Genomic DNA, 23252 nt, shown 5'->3' on the forward strand with positions numbered 1-23252 from the left:
CTGACCCCGATTCTGTCCCCGTCCTTGGTGCCGTGCCTGCCCCTGCCCTGTTTCTTTACCCTTCATTGTCCCTGCCCTCGCCCCCAACTCTGCCCTTTCCTTTTCCCTACCCTTGGCCTTGCTCCTTGTCCCTCCCCTGGCCCTGGCCCTGCTCATGTCTCTTGCTGCTCCTCCTCTGCCTCAGTGCTGACCCCACCACCTTCCTCAGGACTGTCTGAATCCAAATTTGGGACTTGCTGCTTCAGGATACCGAGACAGATCCAGCCCCAGAACAAACCCAGCTGCTGCACAGGACGGGCCCTGCCCGCAGCCCGGTTACCTGGACACGCCTGCCCTTCCCTTAAGCAGGGCTGTTTCGGTCTGTCCCCAAAACAGACCTGTTCCATTTTTTGTCACGTTTCCTCCCCAAGCTGTGTTTGCTTTTAGATCTCCTCGCACCCCCTCCCCGTGACTCTCAGAGCCAGCCACACTGCCACCACCCTCCGGCCAGAGTCAGAGCACACGAGGTGTCCAAAACTCGCAGTTTATTTTGCTCCTTGCTGTGCTCCAGCCCGGAGGCTCCCGCCGGGCCTGGGCGCAGCTCCACCCCCAAAGCGCTGACAGAAGTGCAATAAGGCAAAAGTTTGAATTGTTCAGAAAGAAAGATCTCTTTACACACCTGCCTGGGCACATCCATCAGCTGCTCGGTACCGGGTGCAGTTTGGTTTCTATGTCACATTCCCAACACTTGGGATGTCCTGTGGGAGCAGTGGTGATGCTGGAGGCAGCTGTCACATTCTGGTCACTGCATCTCTGTGCCACCACACAGCCACCAGAGCTGGTGGCTTCACCCTAGAGTGTCACATTCAGGGGGCGGCAGCAGCAGCTCCAAGGTGAGCAGGTCTGAGTACAGAGAGGAGTGGGGGGGACCAGGGGAGCTGATTCAAGGGAGCCCCTGTGCACAGCCTTGAGCCCAGCACTGACCGGCACAGGGGTGACACAGACAAGTGCACATTCAGTAGTGTGTGGAACAACTCCTTAACAGCAGTGGCTGAGACTCCTCCTGGATTTGGTCTGGCACCTTACAGGGAGATTGTGACACCTCCTGGTCCCAGCTGCTGCCCCAGGTCATCACAGTAGCACAGTAGTGTGAGCCCAGCACTGCCAGGCTTTGTCACCCAACAGAAACTGGGAGCAGTGGGAGTCCATCTCCTCAGCAGTATTCCCTCTGAAGACCTGCAGCCTCTGTGCAGCTCCTGGCATGGCTGTGTTGCTCCAATGGGATAGAGCAGTTACCTGGTACCCACCTTGCTCCTGATCCCATCCCAGTTCTGGCTCCTACTTGTGTTTGAGTGCTGAGGTTACCAGGTACGGCAGCAGCTCCAGCTGTCATCCAAGGTCATCATCCTTGGTCACCCAACCCTTTCACAGCACCCACTGTGACTGAGCAATGGGATTCCTTCAGATCCCTCAACAGCAGAAACCACCAAGAAATGGAATCTGCAGCCAGGACTGGGACACCAGGTACGCAGAGACTGCCTCGTGCTAAGCAGGAGCGTTACTGGTCAAAACAGTGAAAGGGAAGATCCCCAGAGAAGCAAACATCTCCAAGAAGCAGTGGTAGAAAACTGTTCATGGTCCGAGCTCCAGCCCTGGGTTTAGCTCGGACACTCCTGCTCCTGCTGGACTGCCCAGAGCAACTGATAGCTGAGGTCCAAGTGAAAAGCACAGGTGAGGGGGGGAGGCACTGCAGCTCTGACAGTCTGCACTGAACCTGCAGCTCAGGGGGTTATTCCCAGAACTTCAGCCCTTTCTTTCAGTTGGTATCATTCCCAAAGTCAGACCTCATTCAGGGAACCTTCCCCACCCACCCCATGCACCCCAAGCTTTGCGTGTTCCTCGGAGTGGCCCGTGTCCCAGGAAATGGCGGTCCAGTCCTTATTTCAAAACCAGCATGGCCTCTGTCCCGTCCTGCCTTGTCAGGTGGAGCCCGTGAGTGAGGTAGTACTCCCGCCGGAGGAAGGCATAGAAATAATCCGAGACGAGCAGGATCTGTGGAGTGAGATGTTCAGACACATCAGTGGTGCTTCAGAACAAGGAATAAAGAGGGACCCTCTCAGGGGTTAAGCAGCTCCTGGGGTGTTAAGCACATGCTGCTGGAGGAGTCACTGTGACCTTGGGAACACCTTGTCCATCCCCTTGCCATCTTAAGCCAAGGGAGATTCACAAACAGTAGCTCCATAAACTGGCCAAAATGCATGACAATGGCAGGTCCAGCTGTGCCACAGCTTCACAGACATCTCAGCTGCACCCACAGGACTCCTTCTATCCAAGTGTTGTCCCACAGACAACAATCACAGGGTCATTTTAGCTGGAAAAGACCTCTGAGATGACCAAGTCCAACCTTTGACTGATCCCCCACCATGTCACCCAGCCCAGAGCACTGAGTGACGCATCCAGGCATTCCTTGGACACCCCCAGGGGTGGGACTCCATCACCTCCCTGGGCAGCCCCTTCCCATGCCTGACCCATATTTTCTGTGAAGAAATTCCTCCTAATATCCAACCTGAACGCCCCCTGGCACAGCTTGAGACCTTTTCCTCTCATCCTGTCCCTGTTCCCTGGGAGCAGACTCTGATCCCCCCAGCTGCACCCTCTTGTCAGAGTTGCAGAGTGAGAAAGTCCCCACTGAGCCTCCTTTTCTCCAGGCTGAAACCCCCCAACTCCCTCAGCTGCTTCTGGGGCTCAGTTTCCTTCTCTGGACATGTTCCAGGTCTGTAATGTCCTTCCTGAATAGAGGTGCCCAAAACTGTCTCCAGGATTGGAGGTGTCTCACCAGTGCCCAGCACGGGGCACAGTCACTGCCCTGGTCCTGCTGCCACACCATGGCTGGTACAGGCCAGGTGTCATTGGCCTCTTGCCCACCTGGGCACACCAGGCTCTTGTTCAGCTGCTGCTGGACAGCACCTCCGTGGCCTTTCCAGTCACTCTGCCCCAAGCCAGGACACCTTTGGCTGTCTTGAGGCACACTGTGGGACTGTTCCCACGCCTGGGGGCCTTGAGATGGCAGGAATGGCTGACAGTGGATTCTCTAAAGCTGCCACCTGGGGAAGCTGCTACTGCTGGGGCAAACTGGGCTGTGGCAGGGACCTGCTGGCTCAGTAGTGCTGTTTGTCACTTAGCCTCTTGCAGTGTGACCTTCCTACAGGACTGCTGCCCTCCTCCATTTGGAAACAGAAGCAGTTAACTAGAGTGGAAAACCTTTCCAGTGCCAGCCTGAGCTGGTAGTTATTGTCCTTGTGTCCTAGTGTGCAGATGCCACTTAAAGCATCCCTTTGGCACTATGTCACCTGAAGTACACGGCAGTGCTAAGGGCACAGAGGGAGGGAGAGTCAGAGCCTGCCTGGGTTACTGTGCAATACAGCACAGAAAACCACAGCAGCCGCTGCAGAGGCTCAATGGCAGGACAGGAGGGGATGGAGGAGCAGGTGGAGAGTGGGGGAAAGAGAAACAGGGCTGCAGACTGCTGAGGTCAGGGGAGAAAGTGAGAAGGAGAAAAGACCCAGGGAGAGGGAAACAGCCATGATTTGCTTGCTTTGCTGAACTGCTGACAGGCTCTGCCAGTGCAGGTGATTTTACCTTTAACTAAACTTCTCTGCAGATATCTAAATGGGAAAAGAAAGAGCTGAGGTGAGTGGGGATGAGGACTAAGTCTTTCTCACAAGAAAATCAGACAAGAGGCTTGCTGATTTCTGCATTTACATAGAGCACAAGACCTTGCAGGATCTGCTATGACTTTCTCAGGTAGGATATAAAACCTTCTTAGAATATCAACACCTGCTATTTCTAATTAATCTTTACTATTCCTTTCATTCCATAGCAGGACCTGTAATGAACCACTCCCAGTTTCCTATGAGACCCTCTTAGCAGAATCTTTATTCTCCCTCTCAACCTGTGCAGTCTCCTTTTGGTTTTATCAAATGGGTGTTTCCCCATTAATCAAGGGTAAGAGTAGGTGATTTTCTGCCCCTGGCCAAAGTGTTCCCCTGGCTTTAGGAGAAGCAGACAAGCATAAATTGCTGAGGCACATTCAAACTAAAGGCAAATTTATCATGAAATGAACGTTCCTACATGTCAAACTGCCCAAGGGCTCAAGTACATGACAAGCAGCACAGAGAAGAGGAAGGACTTACAAAAGGTTGAAGCACCTGTGTACACTGAGTTCCACCCTTCAAGCGTGCTGCGCTCTGCTTTCCCTAAGGCCAATGGAAGTCATGTATCCAGAATGGCCTCAGGAAAGGCAGGGAGGACAAGTCCCAACATCCCTGGGACACTGCACGTGCTACAATGTCTCAGAAAAACTGGTGCCATGTCCTTGAGCATGGCCAGGTCTCATTTGTGTTTTCTGGTCCCACTGCTACTGCCCTGAGGTTTTTCCATTTCCCCTCTTAGCTCCCCTTCTCCATTTACTTGTGCTTGGTCCTGCTATACTGAGATGCTTTTCCCTGGCCATCAGCAACAGAGCACAGAACCTGCAGTCAGCTCTGTTGGATTGTTAAGTCACAGCTCACACCACAAGAACTCTCTCCCATTAGTGTGCCAAGGGTTGAGGAACAGGCAGAATCCAGGAGGAGAGCCAGGAAGCTGCTATGCAGGACCATGCAGGATGCTGAGAGGAGCTCCATCCTGCAGGATTCACTGCTGCTGACAGGCCACCCCATCCAGCAGCCTGCCCACAGTGCAGCTTCATTTGCCGCACTCTACTGACCTGCCCTATGTTGAAAGTCAACGTGATGGCATAATAAAAATTGGAGTTGGCACTTCCTGCATAAATCCATAGATGCCACAGAACAGGGAACAGGAAGGAGCAGAAAATGAGCACACATGACAGGATGAAGATGTTCCGGAGGACTGTAAAAGAAAATCAGCTGTTAAAATGATGTATTATTGAGCAGTCATGGTCACACAACCAGCAATGGTATTTAGGGTGTGCAGGGGGTGAGAAGCACTTGCCAAGACATACTTTCCTCCAATAACCTTCATAGGTTGCTTTACTAACTTCCTGGATAGTGGTTATAAGAAATCCACTATATTTCCCTTCAAAATAAATACTTCTCCCTGTGTTGCAGTGTGAAATCCCCATTCGTAGCTCTTTCCCTCTACATCCGGCTTCCAAACACACTTGGATGTCTTTGGCTTTTTGGTATCTACACTACAGTAATCAGCAATCTGCAAAGGGGCCTTGCCAGCAGCACCTCAATTTGGAGAGCAGAGCACTTTAATTCCTTGCCTCATCAAGCTAATGACAAAGGAAAAAATTAATCTGTGGGTTATAGGAAAAGATACTTCATTGGGAGGTGGCAAGGAAATGAAAGCACCATAAAAGGAAGAAACTCATACAGGCCAAATGCACTGACAGACACATGACATCAGGAGGTGCAAGAATCCAGCAGTCTGCCTGAGTATGTGTCAGGTGGACGAAAACCAAGCACAGCTTTGTCTAAATGAGCTGGGAACTACCAGGCCAGGAGAGGTTTTGTTTTCTGTTAAGTGCTTATGCCTGTCCTTTGGGAGCAGTGCTGTAATCCATCCTGACACTTGTGCTGCTGTGCTTGGCTGCAGCTCAGCCCATGCTCATCACTCTGCAGCTGGGGGCACACGATGTCTTGGGAGCATTGTCACATCCAAACATCTTCCTACCTATTTTAAATTTCTTGTTCAGAAGGTCTGTTCACACATGGGAGCCTGTGACAAATGACTGTCCCTCTCCTTGCATGCTTGGAATGTGGAACTGAACTACATTGAGCAAGCACTTTCAGAAGTTTGTCTGCTACAGCTGCGACGTGCTCAGGGCCAGCCTGTGCATTCCTGCCCTGTTTGATCACAGCTGCTTTGGCCTCAGCTCTCCTGAGTCTGAAACCCACAGAGCAGATGGTCTCCAGGTCTCCTGATTATGTCTCCTACAACAGGGAGGTGAGCTGTCCATGAACACACTTGGCCTGGCTTAGAGAAGGCTGCAGTGAAAGGCCTGGACAACCTGGCAGGGTTGGTCAAAGCAGTTGGTTTAAGCAAGAAACGCCAAGAAAAACTCAAGACTTCCAAATCTCCCCGTGGAAGCAGGCTCCATAGACTGAGCCTGAGAATCCACAGGAAGCTCTCTGTGATTTCAGGAGTTAAAGAGGGTCTTTTTGAAGTATTTAAGAAAGTCTGGACAATTGCTTGGAGTAATCCAGTTACTTTCACTCTGAGCAGACAAGCAGATACTAAACAAAGCACGACTGCAAGATCCAGCAGTTTAAGGGTGGAGGACTCACCAAATGCTGGAGCACTATTCAAATTACACAGCCTTAAATAGGAGTGAAGCATCTGAAGGATGCAGAACTGCAAAAGGTTCTCATAAAAAAGATAATCTTCACAACAAGTTGGAGAGAGGGGGAAGATGAGGTACAAGTGAAAATTCCCTCCTTGACCAATTTCAACCCTATTTCATGTCCTAAAGACATGATAGGAACTGTATCACCAGAGGGAAAAACCTCCAAAATCCAGCCTTCTTCTAGTCACTCCATGGAGGCCATGAGAGACTATGAACTTGGGTCTGGGTTTGGTCTAGTGGTGACCATTTAATTTAATTATTTGTCAGGCCCTTTTCCATTCCAGATAAATAATAATCAAGCACAAAGAACTTACATCTGTAAAGGTGGCTCCAGACTGGAAGGAAGGCCATGTACAGTGCAACATCTCCCACGGTGGGATAGGACTTGAAGATAGAAATGATGGCGAGCTGGACAAACATGAAGAACACAGGGTGTTCCCTGGAAGGGAAAACAAACAAAGGCTAAGAGGATGCAGTAGGGTATCTGGAAACTGGAAATAAGTATCAGGAAGAGCACAGATATGCTGCAGGACAGGCTCAAGGAGGCTCCTGCAGCCCTGTTCTCTCCAGACCAGGCTCTGAATGCTAGGTGGGATGGACAGAGCTCCCTTACAGAGCAGCAGGGTCAGTGGAGGCACATCTGCCACAGCCCTCACCCAACAACCTCAGCACACATTTACACCTGCACTGTGCTTTCCAGCTCTGCTTTATTCACCAGAAGCATTTAGCACATGCCCTCTGATGGTAATTTGGAGAAGCCCAAAGACCAGCTATCCCTCTGGTATACCTGATCTATCCACTGCAAGCCAAAGGACTCACTGAGAATCCAGGCGTGTTAAAGGGTGTTTTTATCACAAAGAAGTCAATGAAGCCAGATAGGAAAGTCCCCAAGTTTCTACATTTTTTCTGACAACAAAGAGCTGGAAGTTGCAGCCAGTTCTTGCTTTCTGACTACAGTGCCTTATGCTGGCACTTCTACAGCCTCCATTTCTGCTGCCTCTGTTGATGCTTGCAACACAGAGCTCCACTGCAGAGCCCAAGCCACTCTGTTTAACAGGAACAGAGCTGAAACTATGGGATATGAGGAGGATAGGCCCTGTTAAAAATATTTTTCAGGCTTGTAGGTCAAGACATCTAACTTCAGCCTTAAAAGCTTCCACTGGATAACTTAAGAGCTAAAAAAAAAGTAGCAGAGTAACATGTTCAATACTTACTTTAACTTTATTGCCAAGGGAATGGTGTAGAAGAACACATTGATTTGAAACACACATACAAAGAAAAGACTGAAGTGTTCAAACATCTCTGCAAAGAAGTACCAGAAAAGGCCAATATTGGGTGTCAGGTCTGGAACAGAAAGGCTGAAATTTGAAAAGAAAGTAATGGTAAATTTTTTAATCGTTGTTTTTCCCTGCCCTGCTTCTGTTGCATTAATTGATCATTGTGTGCTACTGGATGTAGGACCTAAATTGTAAATCCATGAAAGAGAAACCAAATGGATGAAAACATGAAGAGCAGGCTGAAATCCTACTAAGGAATCCTTCCTGATGTCACAGCAGGACTCAAACCATTCTTAAGCAGACATTTATCCATAGAGGAATATTTCATAGCCATGGCAGCTCAACTACCAAACCCATTTCCATTCACTCAGTGGAAAACAGCTCCTGTCTTTAATTTTTGCTATTATTTATTTAACAGAAGTTGGAGTTGGCTAATGGCTGCTTTCCTCCACATATTCTTTCTTTTATTGCATTGCCAGTAAATCACAGACCACACACTTCCTGGGTCAAGCACACACCTGAGTGTGATGGGCAAGAAACAATCTGGGTGGGCAGGGTGGGGCCAGACAGAAAACAATCAGTAAGAATCCTTATACTTACATAAACCCATAAACAGATGGGATAAAATCCCAGGAGTTGAGCAGGAAGAAGGAAAGGCAGATGATCACCACCAGGCTGCACAGGTACAGGGATGCATACTGCATGGTGTAGAGCCAGAAACTTTTGCTTTTCAATTTGATAGGTATGAACTGGCGCTGAAAGAGAAACAGAAGTACCTCATCATGGGGAGAACCACAAGAAAGCATCAAACATTGCCACTATGGCATTTGATGAAAGAAAGCATCAAACATTGCCACTATGGCATTTGAAGGAGCAGCTTTCAAGCACAATTTGCTTTTGTTCTTCACTCTGGCCAATTAAGTCACACACATTGCATGTACTCTCAGAGCTGTGTTTGAAAATACAGTAGCAAGACATTTCTGTTTGCAGGGAGTCCCTCATCTGAGCACACACAGAGGTGTAAGATTTACAGCCCCCCCCCACAGCTGCACTGGTACCTCAGACATTTGCAATACTGCACTGGTGCCTGTCTTCTCCTGCATGACCCCACTACAAGAGGTGACCGAAAGTCCTGCCCCAGAACTCCCACCCCATTATGGCACCACCACTTGGCCTGGCACTCCTGCTCTGCTGAAATCAGGGCAAGAGCACATCCGCTGAGTTCCTAAGCACACATGAGCCCCTCTGAAAGCTGGCTTCCTCAAAGTCCTGCCACTGCCACATGTCCTTGTCACAAGTTAACGTAACATGACAGGCATATCATTCCATCAGTTCCCCTGACTGCCTGTGTACAGACAAACACACACAGGGCCCAACACCTTTGGGAATCGCTCAGCATTCTGCAGCTCCAGGGGAGTGATGTGGCTTTTCCATTCAGCCCTGGGGTTTGCAGTGACAGGAGACGTGCAGAGAACCTGCTCTGACTCTGCAGGTTTTCTCAGTTGGAGTGGGTTTAATGTCACTTGTTGGGACAATGTAAACAACATTACCAAAAATTTTGGCAGGACAGATTGAAAAGAACAGGAGAAAAGTGACTTAATTCTGTACGAAGAAAGCAGGAAAGTTCATTTACAAATTTACTTAAAAGGACACACACTGGTATTATTGCCTTTAAAAGCTGCAAATTAGGCAGCCACATATCAAAGCACTTACTGTTTGTGAATTCAAAGTACAATGCTTACATTTCACTCCCAATTTACTTTGGCTAAAGTTAAAGGAGAACAAAACACCAAAATATTAAAGATATAAATTCTCCTAAAAATCATCAAACTGAAAAAGCAACACTGACTGCAGTTCTTCTCCTGTAAAGACTAATAATTATAAAATTCCTGAAAAAAAGTAAGAGACATTCATGTCAGAACAAGAAAATTAATTAGAACTGACTACCATTCCTTCTGGAAGCTTAGAGATTTGAGAACAGGCTAGTTAAGTAAAATAAACATCACTGCCAGAAGCAATGAAAAAAGACTGGTGAAATGCACAGCAGCAGCATTCAGAATTACAAGAATTTCAAATACTAAACATTATCACAAAGTGATCTATCTATGAAGTGAGCTGAGCCTCTGCTCAGGGTCTTGTTAATGGAGAAAGGGCATCCAGCTTCTTTCCAGAACGTGCCTTCTGCCATTAAACACCAAACCAGCATTTTCAAACTTCTCTGGGTCTGAGCGCCTCACTGCTGCTCACACAGCACAAAGAACAGCACTTATTTTGGCAAGCTAAACACCACCCAGTTCTGTAGACTTCCTGCTCCCTTCTCTCCAAACACAGGCATTCCCATTCAGGGTTCAAACTTGCCACGGCTTGAGGAGAGTAACTTTTTCTGAAACTCTGCACTTGTCCGACTCCCCTTCCAGGACTGTCCCTGCACAGCTAAAAGAAGACAACAGGTACCAAGAGTTAGAAATCACCTACCTGTAGAAGGTAAAGCAGTGCTGGAGCAAACAGTGTGAGAGGGTAGAGTGACTGGTATGTTGCTAAGGCCAAGAACACAGCACTGAGGAAGGCACTACCTGCAAAAGAAAAAAAAAAAGTTCAAGGAACTTTTAGTATAAACAGCCATAGAGACAGAAGTCCAAATGGGAAGAAACTCATAATCCTCTGCAGGGGATTCACAAATATCAGGACACCACTTAAAGGAGTTTTTAGCAGAATGTGTCCTGCAGGGTGTCCTCTTAAAAATGACATTTTGCATGGAGAATGACTCATTCCATAAGAACAAACCACTGAATGGTTTCTATCTCCTGTCATTCACACACAGAAAGAGATTAATATAATTCAGTCTATATAAAGCCCATGATGGCTGCTATTAATGCACGGGAATGCATTCACTTAAGTTGTAATTGTATGTAAGAACTGCCATACTGGGCTTGATGGATAACTTCATCACCAGAATGTGTTGCAGCCTCAGCAAAGCTGTGTGCAAGAGAGCAAGCAAAGTCTGCACTGAAGGAGTGGAGGAGCATTTCTCTGCTTTACTGATACCAAAACTGAGACATAGAAAAGACTGCAGTTTTTACAAGTGATTTTATAAGTATAAATGTCTTTATTGAGGCAGCTTTATTGGAGGTCTCAGTGTTGAGCACTCACATTTCTCAACTACCAATAACAGAAATAATGTCCAAAAGATCTCAGGTTAAACAAGAAAAATACAAGCACCCAGTGCAGTAGCCTGGTTATAGCTCCAGACTCAATGGAAGTCCTCTGTAAAAAGAGAGCTCAGACAGCAAGAGCCCTGACCCAGTGCACTGAACCAGCTGTGACTCTGCTGACAGCAAATACTTTGAGAGCTCCTCTCTGCTTCCTCCTTTGAAGGGAAAAAATACAGGGTTACCTGGTGATGAGCCTCTCCTCTCTTCAACTACACTCTCCTGACAGAAACCTCCCTATCCTGTATTTATCCATTGTTCAGTTCCACACAGATCTAAAGAAATGATTCCCAGATATCACAGTCATAACTGATACCCTCTTTGCCACTGAATCCCCAGACTGCCACACTCCCAGTCATGGACAAACCACAAGACAGACACTACAGTTTTGTCTATGACCAAACATTTGGTCTCAGGGTATCAGTGAACAGTTAAAAATCAGTTTAACTAAATAGACCCCACTTGTTTGCTATTGCAAATGCTTTTAAATTAAAGCACCTCCTGACTCAATTAGATAAAAACTATCTATATCAGATTTTTTTTTTTTTTTTTTTTTTGCAGTGCCTGGGTCTGGGGCCTGCTGGAGACAAAGGATCAGACTGACCTTTCCTCTGATCCAGCAGAGAACTCCTTAAAACTTAGGTGACTATTATAAATCACACAGGCTAAAAGATCTTAGCACTGGGGAGTCAAAAGAAACAGAAAGCTGGCATTATGCAGAAAATAATGAAACAGTGATTGTGACATCATCTACTCCACTGGGCTGGTTTGAGTCTTTGGTTGCTGCTTCTGCTTCCCCAAAGCTTAATTAGTTCATTTCAAACCATGTTTACAACTATGAGTGAAAACCAAATAATAGTTGCAGGCAAATGCTTGCTTTTGAATAAAAGTTCAAGGATAAAGTTTGAAAATAAATTGTGTATGACATTTAAGTGCATATTCACATACAAAAGAAGAGCAACAGAGCTCTTCTGTTCTGCAACACACAGACACATTTCTTCCTGTACAGAGAACTATTTGAAGCCAACCAGGAAAAGGAGTCAGTTTTTAGCATAAACTCTTGGGTACACTGAGGTGAAAGTTTCACTTGACTATAAAGTCTTCTGATGTCACAAATTCCTGTAGAACTTTCACCTTGTTTCAGTCCTGTTTGCGCCGTGCTTCACTGAGATCTTTGTAGCAATCCTATCTGTAAAGCTCCCCCTGGATTTATTTTTTGCTACATTTCTGATCTTTCTAAAAAGTCATTAAAAACCCTTTTTTCTTCACTGTGTTACCTTTTATTGTAGCTAAAATGAAGAATGCAATAACAGAGTTGTTGATGGCGCAGGTGGACTTTGCCACACAAGACATCACAGTGTAGGGGTTTAACAGGTAGCTGAAAAAGAGCAAAGGTCAGGTTACATTTAAAGGATGTAATTAAATCTAATTAAAGAGATGTTCAAAGAAAAAAAAATATGCACTTTGCCTTTTCTTTTTATTTACATTTGATGGGATCCTCTCATCAGCAAATTAATTCAGCTGAACAGGTTCTTCAATCTGAAGCAAAAACCAGACCTCTGGATTGCACACTTGGACACAGAGGCCACAGGGAGCCCGCTACAGAAATGAGACATTGGGAAGATATCCAAAATGCAAGTTTTGGCCTAGAAAATGATTACCAAAAATGTTTCTTGCTTTGCAGAAGCATTATACATTTATTCAGCCAGATCTAGGATTATTTGGTCCAAAGGAAACTTTTTCTGCTACTCACACCTACTACTTCTGAAGAAAAATAAGAAGAAAACACGATGGAAAGAAATCTGAGACAAGCAGAGTTTCCCACAACCCAACCAGTCTCCTGCTGTGGCAGAGCAAGCCTTTACATTCACCATGGCACTATCTGAGCACACAACCAGCCAGCTATGCAAGATTGGCACATTTTAACTGGAATTACAGAAAAACTCTTAATGACTTTACATTACAGAATTCAGCCACACTTTAGGTAGCAAGCATGCCAGATCCTTCTGGAAATAAGAATTACAATAATCTCATTTAAGTAGGCTCAGAGCAAAGGAAAAGGTTTGGAGGACTATCAATACAATAAGTATAATGATGTACTGATCAGACTTGCCAATAACTAAATTACTCATCAGAGTCAGTAGAGAGCGCTGATGATTTCCTAGTTCCCTCTTTATATTTTCCTGTGTCTCTAAGTCCCAGTCTGTCTTTTTCAGTGTTTCCAGAAGGCAGCATACAGCAGGACAGGTACAATTTAATGCCAACTTTGCTGTAGTAATGCAAAAAGATCTGCAATTTACCCACTTTACCCTTCTGGCCATGGCAACTGTGCCATTTTAAAAATTCATATGAAAATAAGAAAAAATTGCAATTTATCTAGTGGAGAACTCTCTCTGATACAGAACAATTTGGATAATTTCTTTGTGTCAAAATATCAATTAAAAAAATCTGTACCAGTAGGCACCTTGCTTGTGTATTAGTTTAATGGAAGCCTTCTGAAATTAAAAAATGCTTAATATACAAAAGAACACCGAGACATGGAATGAATAAAATGACAACATGAAAACATCTTTCAACTGTTATAAGGCAATTTGGGATATTCAAGTTGTGATATTCAGCACATATTGAGATATTTTGTCCAGCCACTGAAAAATTCTCCTAACTTTTCTGAAAAGACACCATTTGGAAGGCATAGGATCAATTCTGATAACAATCATACAGGCAACATAAATGGGAATGTGATCTATGCTGACTCAACATTCTTGTTTCCCAGATAATAACCTTATGCTGCCGAGCCCATCTCAAAGAGCCTGAGTGAATTTACTTGCTGGCAACAAGCACATGTAAATGCATCTGATTTTCACTTTCAAACTGAGTATTTAGGACCAATAGGAAATTCCAAATTTCTGCAGGAAAGAAATCCAACTTTTGACAGTTTTTGAAGGTCCAAATGAGACAAATAAAACCCAAAGAGAGCTGAGGAACCAAAGCAGCCCCACGGCAGCCTACAGGAGCAATACTTACAATAGTGCTACCTTAAGGGGGATGTAGTGCATCTCCATGGGTGTCTGGATGAGTTCAGCCACATCTGGTGCATATTTATCCAGTTCTATTAGGAGCTTCTGCTTTTTGAACTGAACAAGGGAGAATGATCAAAGACTGTCAGAAGAGCAAAGCCATTATTCTGTACTACTTGTGTAATTCAATTTCATATTACTCAGCCAGTTACCTGGGGTTTCTATTACTGTGGAGCACACTCAAGCCCCTGGTGTGAGTTAGAACTTATGTTATGTGAGGAGTTCTAGAGAACAAAAAATCCCTATCTTTTCCCAAATACTTCAAAGCTGAAGTGAGAATTAGGAGCAAGCAGGTAATTTCTACTTATTTAAACTTCCTTAATTACCTGTGTCTACGTCTTGACACAGCTACCAGTGAATTCACCACACTGGAGCCCCATACTCAATCTTCCTAACAACTCTCTGGATCTCTAATGAAAAGCTAACTTTATAAATTCACTGTTCAACAAACAAGCCCCTGAAAACCCAAACCCCATACGTATGCTGTCTTTGCTGTTTTAAAGATGGAAATTTCTATGGCAAATTTCTTTTGTTTGGAGGCTCTCTATGGAGACAAAAGAGAAATCTGAAACTCAACTGACTGAATTATGTTATGATGAGACAGAAGGACAGAGATGCTAACAGTAAATGCTCAACAACCAAAGTAACTCACATGTGGAATTCTCACATGCCGCAGTTCTATCCTGGGTTATTTCCTTAACCTCAATGTCAGAGGACAGGGAACAATCTCATAGCTGGGTGGAAGACCACAGAGATGCTGTAGAAAATGCAGCCCCCTGCTAATGTTGATATAGATATCCCACCCCTCTGGAACTGCAAAGAGCACAGCACTGCTTACACAAAATGTTCTTTGAGCACTGGGAGGAACCAATCACCTCCAAATACACATCTTTATAATTTGAAGGAAACGAGTAGTATTTGATGTCAGATTTTTACCATGCTCACAAGAATGATCTATGTCACCTCAGAACTACTGGAAGGTTTCACTCCTTCCTCTACACATTTCTAGTCTGTGTATGACCTCATGCTCATGTGCAAATAAACCCTCTGTAAGGTATCACACCTAGGCTGGAGAAGATTGTACACTGCTGTGATCACCACTCAGTGTGTTGCTACAGACACTGTAATAGTGCCACAACAGAATTTAAAATGCCTCAATTGTCTGCCACATTCAGTCCTGTTTGTTTATCATTAAAATATGACCAGAATTACTGCAATTAGAACTTGATACTGCATCCTCTGGCCATCTTTTCTTTGGCCCAAGATAATTATATTTGCTGGGAGAAGAGGACCAGCAACACTGGGAAGTCAGCTTACCACAACTTTGTTGAAGTCCTGGATTGCCAAGTAAAGGGCAACAGCAGTTAGCACATCAGTTATCTAAAAAAGCAAGGGAGAGACTGCTTGTAAGCAAAATAAACAAATGGAGAAAAATATATTGGTCAGCTCTGATCTGACTCAGCTCAGCTCACAAAACACAAGCTTTAAAATCCTGAAAGGCTGATTTGTACAGTGCTCTTACATACCACTTCACCTTGAAGACATGAGCTGTATCAAAAATATTTATATTCACAAAACAAGAGAATGGGGAATTAAGAGGAAAGAAATTGTCCATGGAGAGCAGTATATGAGACTAATAGAGAGCATCACTGGTGTAGTGAGAGCACAGCAACACTTGGGCAGTGCCCAGCTGGTTGAACCCACCTGGCCACCAGGGTAGCATAACAGTGCCTTGAGCTGCCCCTGACTGCCCAGGCAGCAGCACAGGGCATGTGGCATTGGCTTTGCACAAGCCCTGCCTGGCAGGGACCTGGGCACAGAGGCTCCACTGGGTGCTGTGTGCAGCCAGCTACAGGACTGCTATCCTTCTGAATTGTGCAAAAGAACTCTGATAACAATTTACAATAGACATCTGGGGGATGAACTCATTTGTGCTCCTTGCACATTTGGGCTTTGGCAGACAGAAACAGCAGTGGGGCATTAGGCTGGGGGGACACAGTATTTTGTTACCTGTAAGAGATAATGTTTGAAATTCGAAATAAAATGACACCTTACTATCCCTGTGTGGGGATACTTATCTGAGCAAGAACTCACAAAAAAGAAGGACTATGTACAAGAAGGGAGAAGTCTGAAAGTGGGTTTGTGCAGGCAAAGCTGCCTTTCTAATTAACTGATCTCAGCAAGAATTTGAGCTACAGGGAGGCTGAAGGACTGAAAAAAGAAAGTCACATTCAACGTTTCCCTGAATGAGACCTTTCAGGAGAAGCTTTCCATGAGCACTTACCATGAACACCAGTTCAGCATATTCAATTAAGAAGTGAAAGAGATAGATTATCAGTGGGGTCTGAAAGAGAGCAAAAGGGAAATCCATATCAAATACTGACCAGATAAAATACCAGTGGTTTGATGAGACAAAGTACCAGAGTTGAGCAGTTCTACTAGACACTGCCAAAGGTTATTTTCTTTGGCCTTTACTGCAACACTGGTATTTCAGAGCAAAGTGATTAATCAAAGCACACTTACTGGTCTTTTTCCTTGCAAAGTCCTCAATGCACTTTATAAAGGGCACCATCAACTCTGAAAATTGTGTTATACTCCAACTTTTCAATTCTATTACAATAATGGTAGACTTACAATAGAAAACATACAAAGACCAGCTTTAGAAAGTAATTTTTTATAGAAAATCTATTTTTCAGGTTGTCTGCAGGTACTTTGGAAAGATTTCATATATAGCTGGTTCCCCTGCTGTTTAGATGTGTCTTTTACAAAGCAAAAAGAAAAAAGCATGTTAAAAACATAAAGCTGTAGGGTTACAATCCTATCATCCTCTTACTCCTAGAGCTTTTCCCTTTTAATGTGATGGTCTAAATAAGCATGGGAAATATTTCACAGTCTGGGAAAAATTATGTCTAAAGAAATAGAATGTATTAAAAAGAATCCTGTTTTCAGAGGATACCAAGTTCTCGCTTTACCCCAGGCAACACCATGTATGAAAGTACCTTCATGTCAGTAAGGGTATTCGAGGGCACAAAACCTCACAGGTGTTTAAGTGTTTTTGTAAGCACAAGGTGTTTTCAAGATAAGGAATAAATAAACTGCATGCTTGTGCTACTATTAGAATTTCTGCAAATGCAGAGACTCCAGGTGCTGATACTGTGTAAATCCTATCAGACTCACAGTGACATTGTCCCTACTCCAGCTTGTGCTGAGAGGAAAGCTGGATGTGAACAGAGTATTTGACTTATTACAGAGTCCCCCTTGTCTCAGAGTTTCTTTATGCAGTAACAATTATGACACTGCCTGCCCCTGCACAGGGAATTCAGTGGGATTATCTGGATTTCCTTGTGCTGGAGAAACCACTGCTCCGACAAACCACACAACTTCAGGTTCTCTGCAGTCTTTGGGACAAAGCAGGCCCCCAGCCTTCTCTAGGCCCTGAGCAGCCACACTAAGACCCCTGCCACTGGAATATCACATTTAAAACCCATCATGTAAACCAACCAACCTCATGAAAAATAGCTCCAGAGTATGGCGAGACCCCTAAATCCAGCAGGGCTAATCCTTCGACCACTGAAACAGACAAAATACCTGCATTAGAACCCTGTAATGTGGGAAGTGAGAGATCCCACAAGGATAAAACTGCAGTTTTCAAAATACTGACACTCTAAGAATCTCACACAGCATGGATGACACCATACCTCCCAGGGCCAACAGCCAGCCAGAAGAAATTCAGCCCAGCTCTGCCGCACACGTTCCTGCACGGGCACTCATCACCTATTTATATGTTTCAGCCAAAAATGTTGGAAATGAAATCCTTTGCACTTAACTCTGTATAAATCACATGCATGGTATCTCCTCCTTTTAACTCACCTATTAAGTGACATATGGCATATATGCTGGAGAAATACTTAATTCCAAGACAGCCACAACATAGCATAAAAGTTGAACTGGTTTGCCTCATTAGCTGTAGAGAGGCCTCAAACGTCCAAAATCACAAGGGAAGAACAGAAATGAACACATATTGCTAGGCAAAGCTAAAAGCTTTATCTCTCGTTGAAACTTCCTGCCATTTTATAACCTTAATTCAGCTCCTTTGTGCTCATGGAGTTACAGCTTGCTAGGCAATGTGTGTGTGTGCTTTACCATGGAAGCTCCACCCTCCTAAGCACAGAGGTTCCCTGGGACTGAGCAGTATGCAGTGAAAAGAAGCTAAGGGAAATGGTCCATTTGTTCAGAGGGAAACAGGCAGGACACTGCAGGAAAACACAAGAGGTGCTCAATTCAGTGTTACATAAATATTTCTATTAGAAATAGATTCTGGCTGCCATTAACTTCCTGTATGGTGACAGCCCAGACTTTTCAAGATGATCCCACCTTTTCCCTTTACTATCTAGATACCTACCTTGATGCTCTAAGGTGGTATTTAGAAAGATTCAATAGCACAGGAAGCATGAAGTGCTATATACTGTGGAGCAGAAGCCTCAAGTCACCAAATACACTTGTACTTTTGACCTTTATTACTTCTGGCCACTCTTTTCCACCCCAAAACTGCAAATAATTTTATCTGCATAATAACTGGATAACAAAGGGACATCTTTAAAATAAACTAAGGTTCCTAAGCCTCAGATGGCACACAGATGAACGTCACTGAAAAGCCCCGATAACCCAGGACCTTACTCAGCCTTCAGAAGAGAATGTAAATCGCCAACAATGTGTGGGGACACCAGCTGAGCAAGGGAAGTGAGCCGGGGCCCGTGCAGTGGCATTCTCACCGCGACACGGTGCCTGCGCAGGGACAGCGCAGCGCGCCCGGCCGAGGCCGATGCAGCCTCACGCTCCGTGCTGGGCGGGTCACGCCCGTTTGTGTACGTGTGTGACACCACCGGTGTCCCCGGCCAGCCGTGGAGCACGACGCCCTGGCTCCAGCCCCGGCCTTCCCGGCCCCGGAGCCACCGAGCACCGGCTCCCATGGGCTCCTCCCGGGCACAGCTGCTCAGGGCCCTTTCGTGCAGCTCTGCTTCGGGCCGGGAGAGCACGGCCCTGCCCTGCCCGGGGCGCGGCCGGGCGCTCTCCCCGCGGGGCCGCTGCTAGCCCGCCGCCCGCCCGGCTCGGGGGGTCCCGCCGCCCTGGCTCCTCCGCGCCGCCGCCGCGGGGCTCGGCCCGGCCAGCAGCGCCCCGGCCCGGGCTCGCCGGGCCTCACCTCGCTTCCAGGCGTTTAGCGGGGACGCCACCTCGACCCGCTCGGCGATGAAGACGGCGAGGCTGGAGCGGTAGAGCGCGGCGCGCACCGTCACGGCCGCCAGCACCACCAGCACCAAGGGGGCCGCCATCCCGGCGCGCGGTCCGCCGCTGCCGCCGGCTGTAGTTCCCGGGCGGCGCCGGGGAACACGCCGCCAATGAACCGGCCCGCCCGGGCAGACTACACGTCCCGGCAGCCCTCACACAGCCCCCTCCCGACACCACTCGCAACTACGGCGGCCGCGGGGGGGCCAAATTAGCAGGAGCGCGCTTGGCGTGGCCAGGCGGGGGTCCCGCTCCGAGCTGTCCCGTTCGGGTCCGCTTTGCCCAGGACGGCCACACGGGACAGCAGCTCCTCCGCCAGAGGACACGGATGTGTCTGTTCTCGAGGGGCATCGGCCTGACCACGGTCTATCCCTCCCGCCTGTGGATGCCAGGTGCCTCTGGATGGGAGCTCTGCCCAGCCGGGGCAAGGCCTGGCGGGCTGGGCCGGTCTCGGACGAGGAGTGTCGGTGGCTTCTGAGCTGTCTGGAAATCCCCTCAGACAATGCTTTATTTTTCAGGTATTTCACGGATGCCCATGGTATGTGCCTGCGCGTTTGCTGTGGCCATGGTGAGGGTCACGGCTGAGCGCTCGTGACCGTGTCTGGTTTCAGACGGCTCTTGGCTGACTCGGGTTCTCAGTCTATGTGGTTTCAACAGCTCCACAGCTTAAGAGCTCTGGGAAGACTTTCAATCACCTACCTTCCCAGCATGGACTTCCCTGTTCTCCAACAACCATTCCTCCATCCCCATCCCTGGGCACATGTGCAGCCCATTCACACAGTCTCACACAAAAATAGTCTTTATGACACTTCATCTGAATGGAGGCAAGTGGAAGGAAGACATTATAAACTCCTAAAAATTAGTGATAGTGTAAAAGGCATTTCATGTGGTATATGAAGACAGTAATTTTTCATGTAATTAAAACTAGGCTTTGCTGAATGTGCTGGTGTTGCCACTGAAAAGAGCTGGATAATATCCAAGAGAACCTTTTTTGGTTGGGTTTATTCAGCCTCTGAGCTGTAGATTAGAGTTGCACCTGCCTGCAGAAATGGAGAAAGGCTGAGTTCTGGGATGTGGTCCCTAAAGGCCCAGGTGACCCAGCATGTACTGTTCCCAGGACTGGAGAGACTGGTGGGGTTAGGTGGTCAGTCACATAAACTTTCTGCACCATGGATGGCTGCTTGGAACGTGAATCCCTTCATGCTACAAAACCACCTTCAGATGGTCCCTGGACTGTTTCCTACTGTGCTCACTGCCTCACTGGGGTTCAGCTGCCTCCTTCACAGATCTTCTCTCATCCATTGCCATGAGACAACAGAGCTGGTCCTGAGGCCATAAGGAGAGCTTCAGTGCTCAGCCTGTTTGTGACAGCTCCTCTGCTCTCAGCCTCTCTGGCACAAAGGTGTGGGTTTTGCTGGTAAAGCTGCTCTGAGAGTGTGGCTCTGGCTGGCCCTGGGATTTGATGGCCCCAGGACTGACCGAGCCTGGCACATCCTCTAATAAATCAGGGTGAATTCATTCAAGTTAATTTGTTTGTGCAAGCATCTGTAAATAGGAAGCCAGAAATGCTGATTCTTCTTTGCAGCTGTTCACAACAGTCTCTTGAGTTTTCTGATCATAAATGCTCTTTTTTGTGCACTGGTTCTCTCTAAATGACATTTCTGATCCAAAGTACTTGACAGCTGTTGCCTGTGACTGCTGCTTTGCTGAGTGACTGGCACACAGTAGTGTGGTTAAAGCTGCACTGCTCCAGGATGCTGATTTTGCCAGTCTGAGCTGTGCCATGTGCTGCCCAGCAGTGTCTGATGCAGCCCTGGGAAGATTCAGATAAACCCCAAGAGCAGCAGAATCAGATGTGGAATCATGCCACTACAGTTGTTCTGTGTATAAGTGGTTTGCAAAGCCAACAAAAAGGAAAGGTCAGAGAATAATTAATGACAAATGCAGTAATTCTTTCTGGAGCATGAGTTTGCTCCAGCATTTCTCCAAGAGGACATCCCAGGGCTAGCAATGGAGGGAAATTCCTAAACTAATTGACATATTCAGCCCTCTCAAAGCATCAAATACATCAGGCAAATATGAGAGGATTGACTCAACCCAGTTGCTATCTGATGGTCACTAATTTGGGGGGTTAGAGCTGCCTCAAGGAGGTGCAGTAAATACACACATGCTGTGGTGCTGTCTTTTGTCTGGCAGTAACTTCTGGAGCCACTCTCAGCCAAATGAGACAGAGGAGCAGACCTTTAAAACTCTTGGGGTTCCTGCCAGCTTATGGAAATCTAGGGAAGTTTCAGGAGACCCAGGCTGGGGTGGGCTTTGCACAGGCAATAGTTTGGGACCTGGCAGTGTTATTGTGCTGCTCCAAGTCAGCTGGTATGGCCAGCTGCTACCCCAGCATTGAAGGGGCAGACAGGGATGATACAGAACAGAGGAGAGAACTCAGGGCTGTCAGAGACTCATACTGAGCTGAATGGATCTTCCAGCAAGGAGCTGAAAGGACACAAACCAGAAAACTCTGAGAAAACTCTGGTTTGCTTGGTTAGTGCAGCAATTTTTTTTTTTTTTCCAGAGGCGTAAACCTGATCTTCTGAGTCCTGGTATTTACCCCAAACTGATGGTAGTTTTTGCAGCATTTACTGGGGCATTTACTGGCTATCCTTTCTTCCTGAAATTCCTTGTCTCTGCAAGTGATTCGGTAGGAACATGCAGAGAGGGCTGGGTGTGCTAAGGCCTGGGAGCAGTTTGAGGAGCTGAGTTTGGGATCTCCTCCGTGGTGCCACGTGTGATAGTGGGGCTGTGGAACGGTTGTTGGTCCACACAGACAGCAGCAGATGCAGCTCTCAGGGGGACCTTCTGCTGTCCTACAGCCTCCAAGTGTTGTTGCCTTACTAAAAGAAGTAGATCTGGTGGAGCCAAACACACAATAGAGAGTTGCTGCTGCTGGAAGATCTGCGCTCCTTGATCGTGCTGCCCACACGAGGCACCCATGCAGAGGGCACAGGGGATGGATGAATTCAGCCTGGGGATGTTGCATCACAGAACTTTCATAAAACACTCTGTTTAGCGTTGAGCCAGTTCAGGGATGATTCATCTTTGTTCCTGCAAACAGATGCTGGTTTGGGCACTTCTTGTGTGCCCTGCTGGAATTATGCAATGCAATGGCGACATTTTTTTGGGGTAAACAAGCCACTCCTTTTCCTGACTCACTGTACAAATTAGGTGTTCTGATTCCTGAGGTGTTGCAGCGCGCTGTGCGGGGCGTGCTGGGCGGCTGCGGCAGGGCCGCGACCGTCCCCCTGCGAGCTCTGCAATTCCCAGTTATCCACAGGGACAGAGCAGGGACAGACAGCCATGACACGGGGCTTGGTGTAGAACAAGATGGATTATTCCTGGGCTCCCTGACAAGACTGGCGGGGGGTGAACAGAAGTTTTTATACAGCAACTCAGGAGGCGGGCGTAGGAAAGTGAACCAGTGAGGATATGGTAAGAGAGGAGTATAAGGTGGGGCAAATAGCCTATGAGCCTATCAGGGAAAATGGTGGGGAGGGAAATAACACAAAGTAAGGAGTGGGGTATCGAGGACAATAAGACAGACACCAAACTCTCTGGAGAAAGGGGTAGGGATAGGAAGGATTGACAACTTGAAGGGAGGAAGTTAGGGAAGGGCTTGGGAAAATTGGCAGCTGGGTAAGGGAGGGGATTAGGGAGGAGAACAGGGGGCAAACATGTTTTCAAAGCAAAATACACCACAGCATCTCCCTGTTTCTTTTTACAAAAGAGAGGAGAGTTCTGGGGTTCAAAATAAATTAATGAATCTGTTATATAACATATCATATCCACAATCTATCATAGAACAGATTTTAGCATATGAAAAATTATTACAGCAACAGAAAAGAATTCAGAAATTATCAGGAAAAAAATGAACTACTCATGACCATAACGCATGGGGTAAGCATCTTCTTTGTGTAAGAAAATGAATATAAAATGCACAAAGTCATTATATACAGAATCGGGGTCGGGAGTAGGAATTGCAGCGGAATTATCTTGAAGTAAG

At 46.6% G+C, this 23252-nt stretch overlaps 1 protein-coding gene and 1 long non-coding RNA gene across 5 annotated transcripts; one reads left to right on the forward strand and one right to left on the reverse strand.

The window, feature by feature from the left end:
- Window positions 1-509: 509 nt before the first annotated feature.
- PIGU (phosphatidylinositol glycan anchor biosynthesis class U) lies at window positions 510-19278 on the reverse strand. 4 transcript variants are annotated; one of them, XM_021536623.4, is made up of 12 exons: window positions 19116-19278; window positions 17421-17485; window positions 16200-16259; window positions 15233-15295; window positions 13863-13972; window positions 12116-12216; window positions 10105-10202; window positions 8230-8384; window positions 7567-7710; window positions 6667-6791; window positions 4748-4890; window positions 510-2031 (listed from the first exon to the last, which is right to left on the reverse strand). In XM_021536623.4, the coding sequence occupies exons 1-12, from the start codon at window positions 19243-19245 to the stop codon at window positions 1918-1920; spliced, it is 1308 nt and encodes a 435-aa protein (XP_021392298.1). In that variant the 5' UTR covers window positions 19246-19278; the 3' UTR covers window positions 510-1917. The 4 variants fall into 4 exon arrangements, with proteins under 4 accessions (XP_021392298.1, XP_085413994.1, XP_085413993.1 ...); XM_085557868.1 differs by lacking the exon at window positions 19116-19278 and adding an exon at window positions 18593-18610; XM_085557867.1 differs by lacking the exon at window positions 19116-19278 and adding an exon at window positions 17786-18022.
- A 117-nt stretch (window positions 19279-19395) lies between these two features.
- LOC146765689 (uncharacterized) lies at window positions 19396-20137 on the forward strand. Its single transcript, XR_014949611.1, has 2 exons — window positions 19396-19590; window positions 19717-20137. It is a non-coding gene; the product is annotated as an uncharacterized LOC146765689 (long non-coding RNA).
- The last annotated feature ends 3115 nt before the right edge of the window (window positions 20138-23252 follow it).

The sequence above is a fragment of the Lonchura striata genome, chromosome 20, assembly GCF_050655825.1.
Source record: "Lonchura striata isolate lonStrDom1 chromosome 20, ASM5065582v1, whole genome shotgun sequence".
Taxonomy (NCBI): Eukaryota; Metazoa; Chordata; class Aves; order Passeriformes; family Estrildidae; genus Lonchura; species Lonchura striata.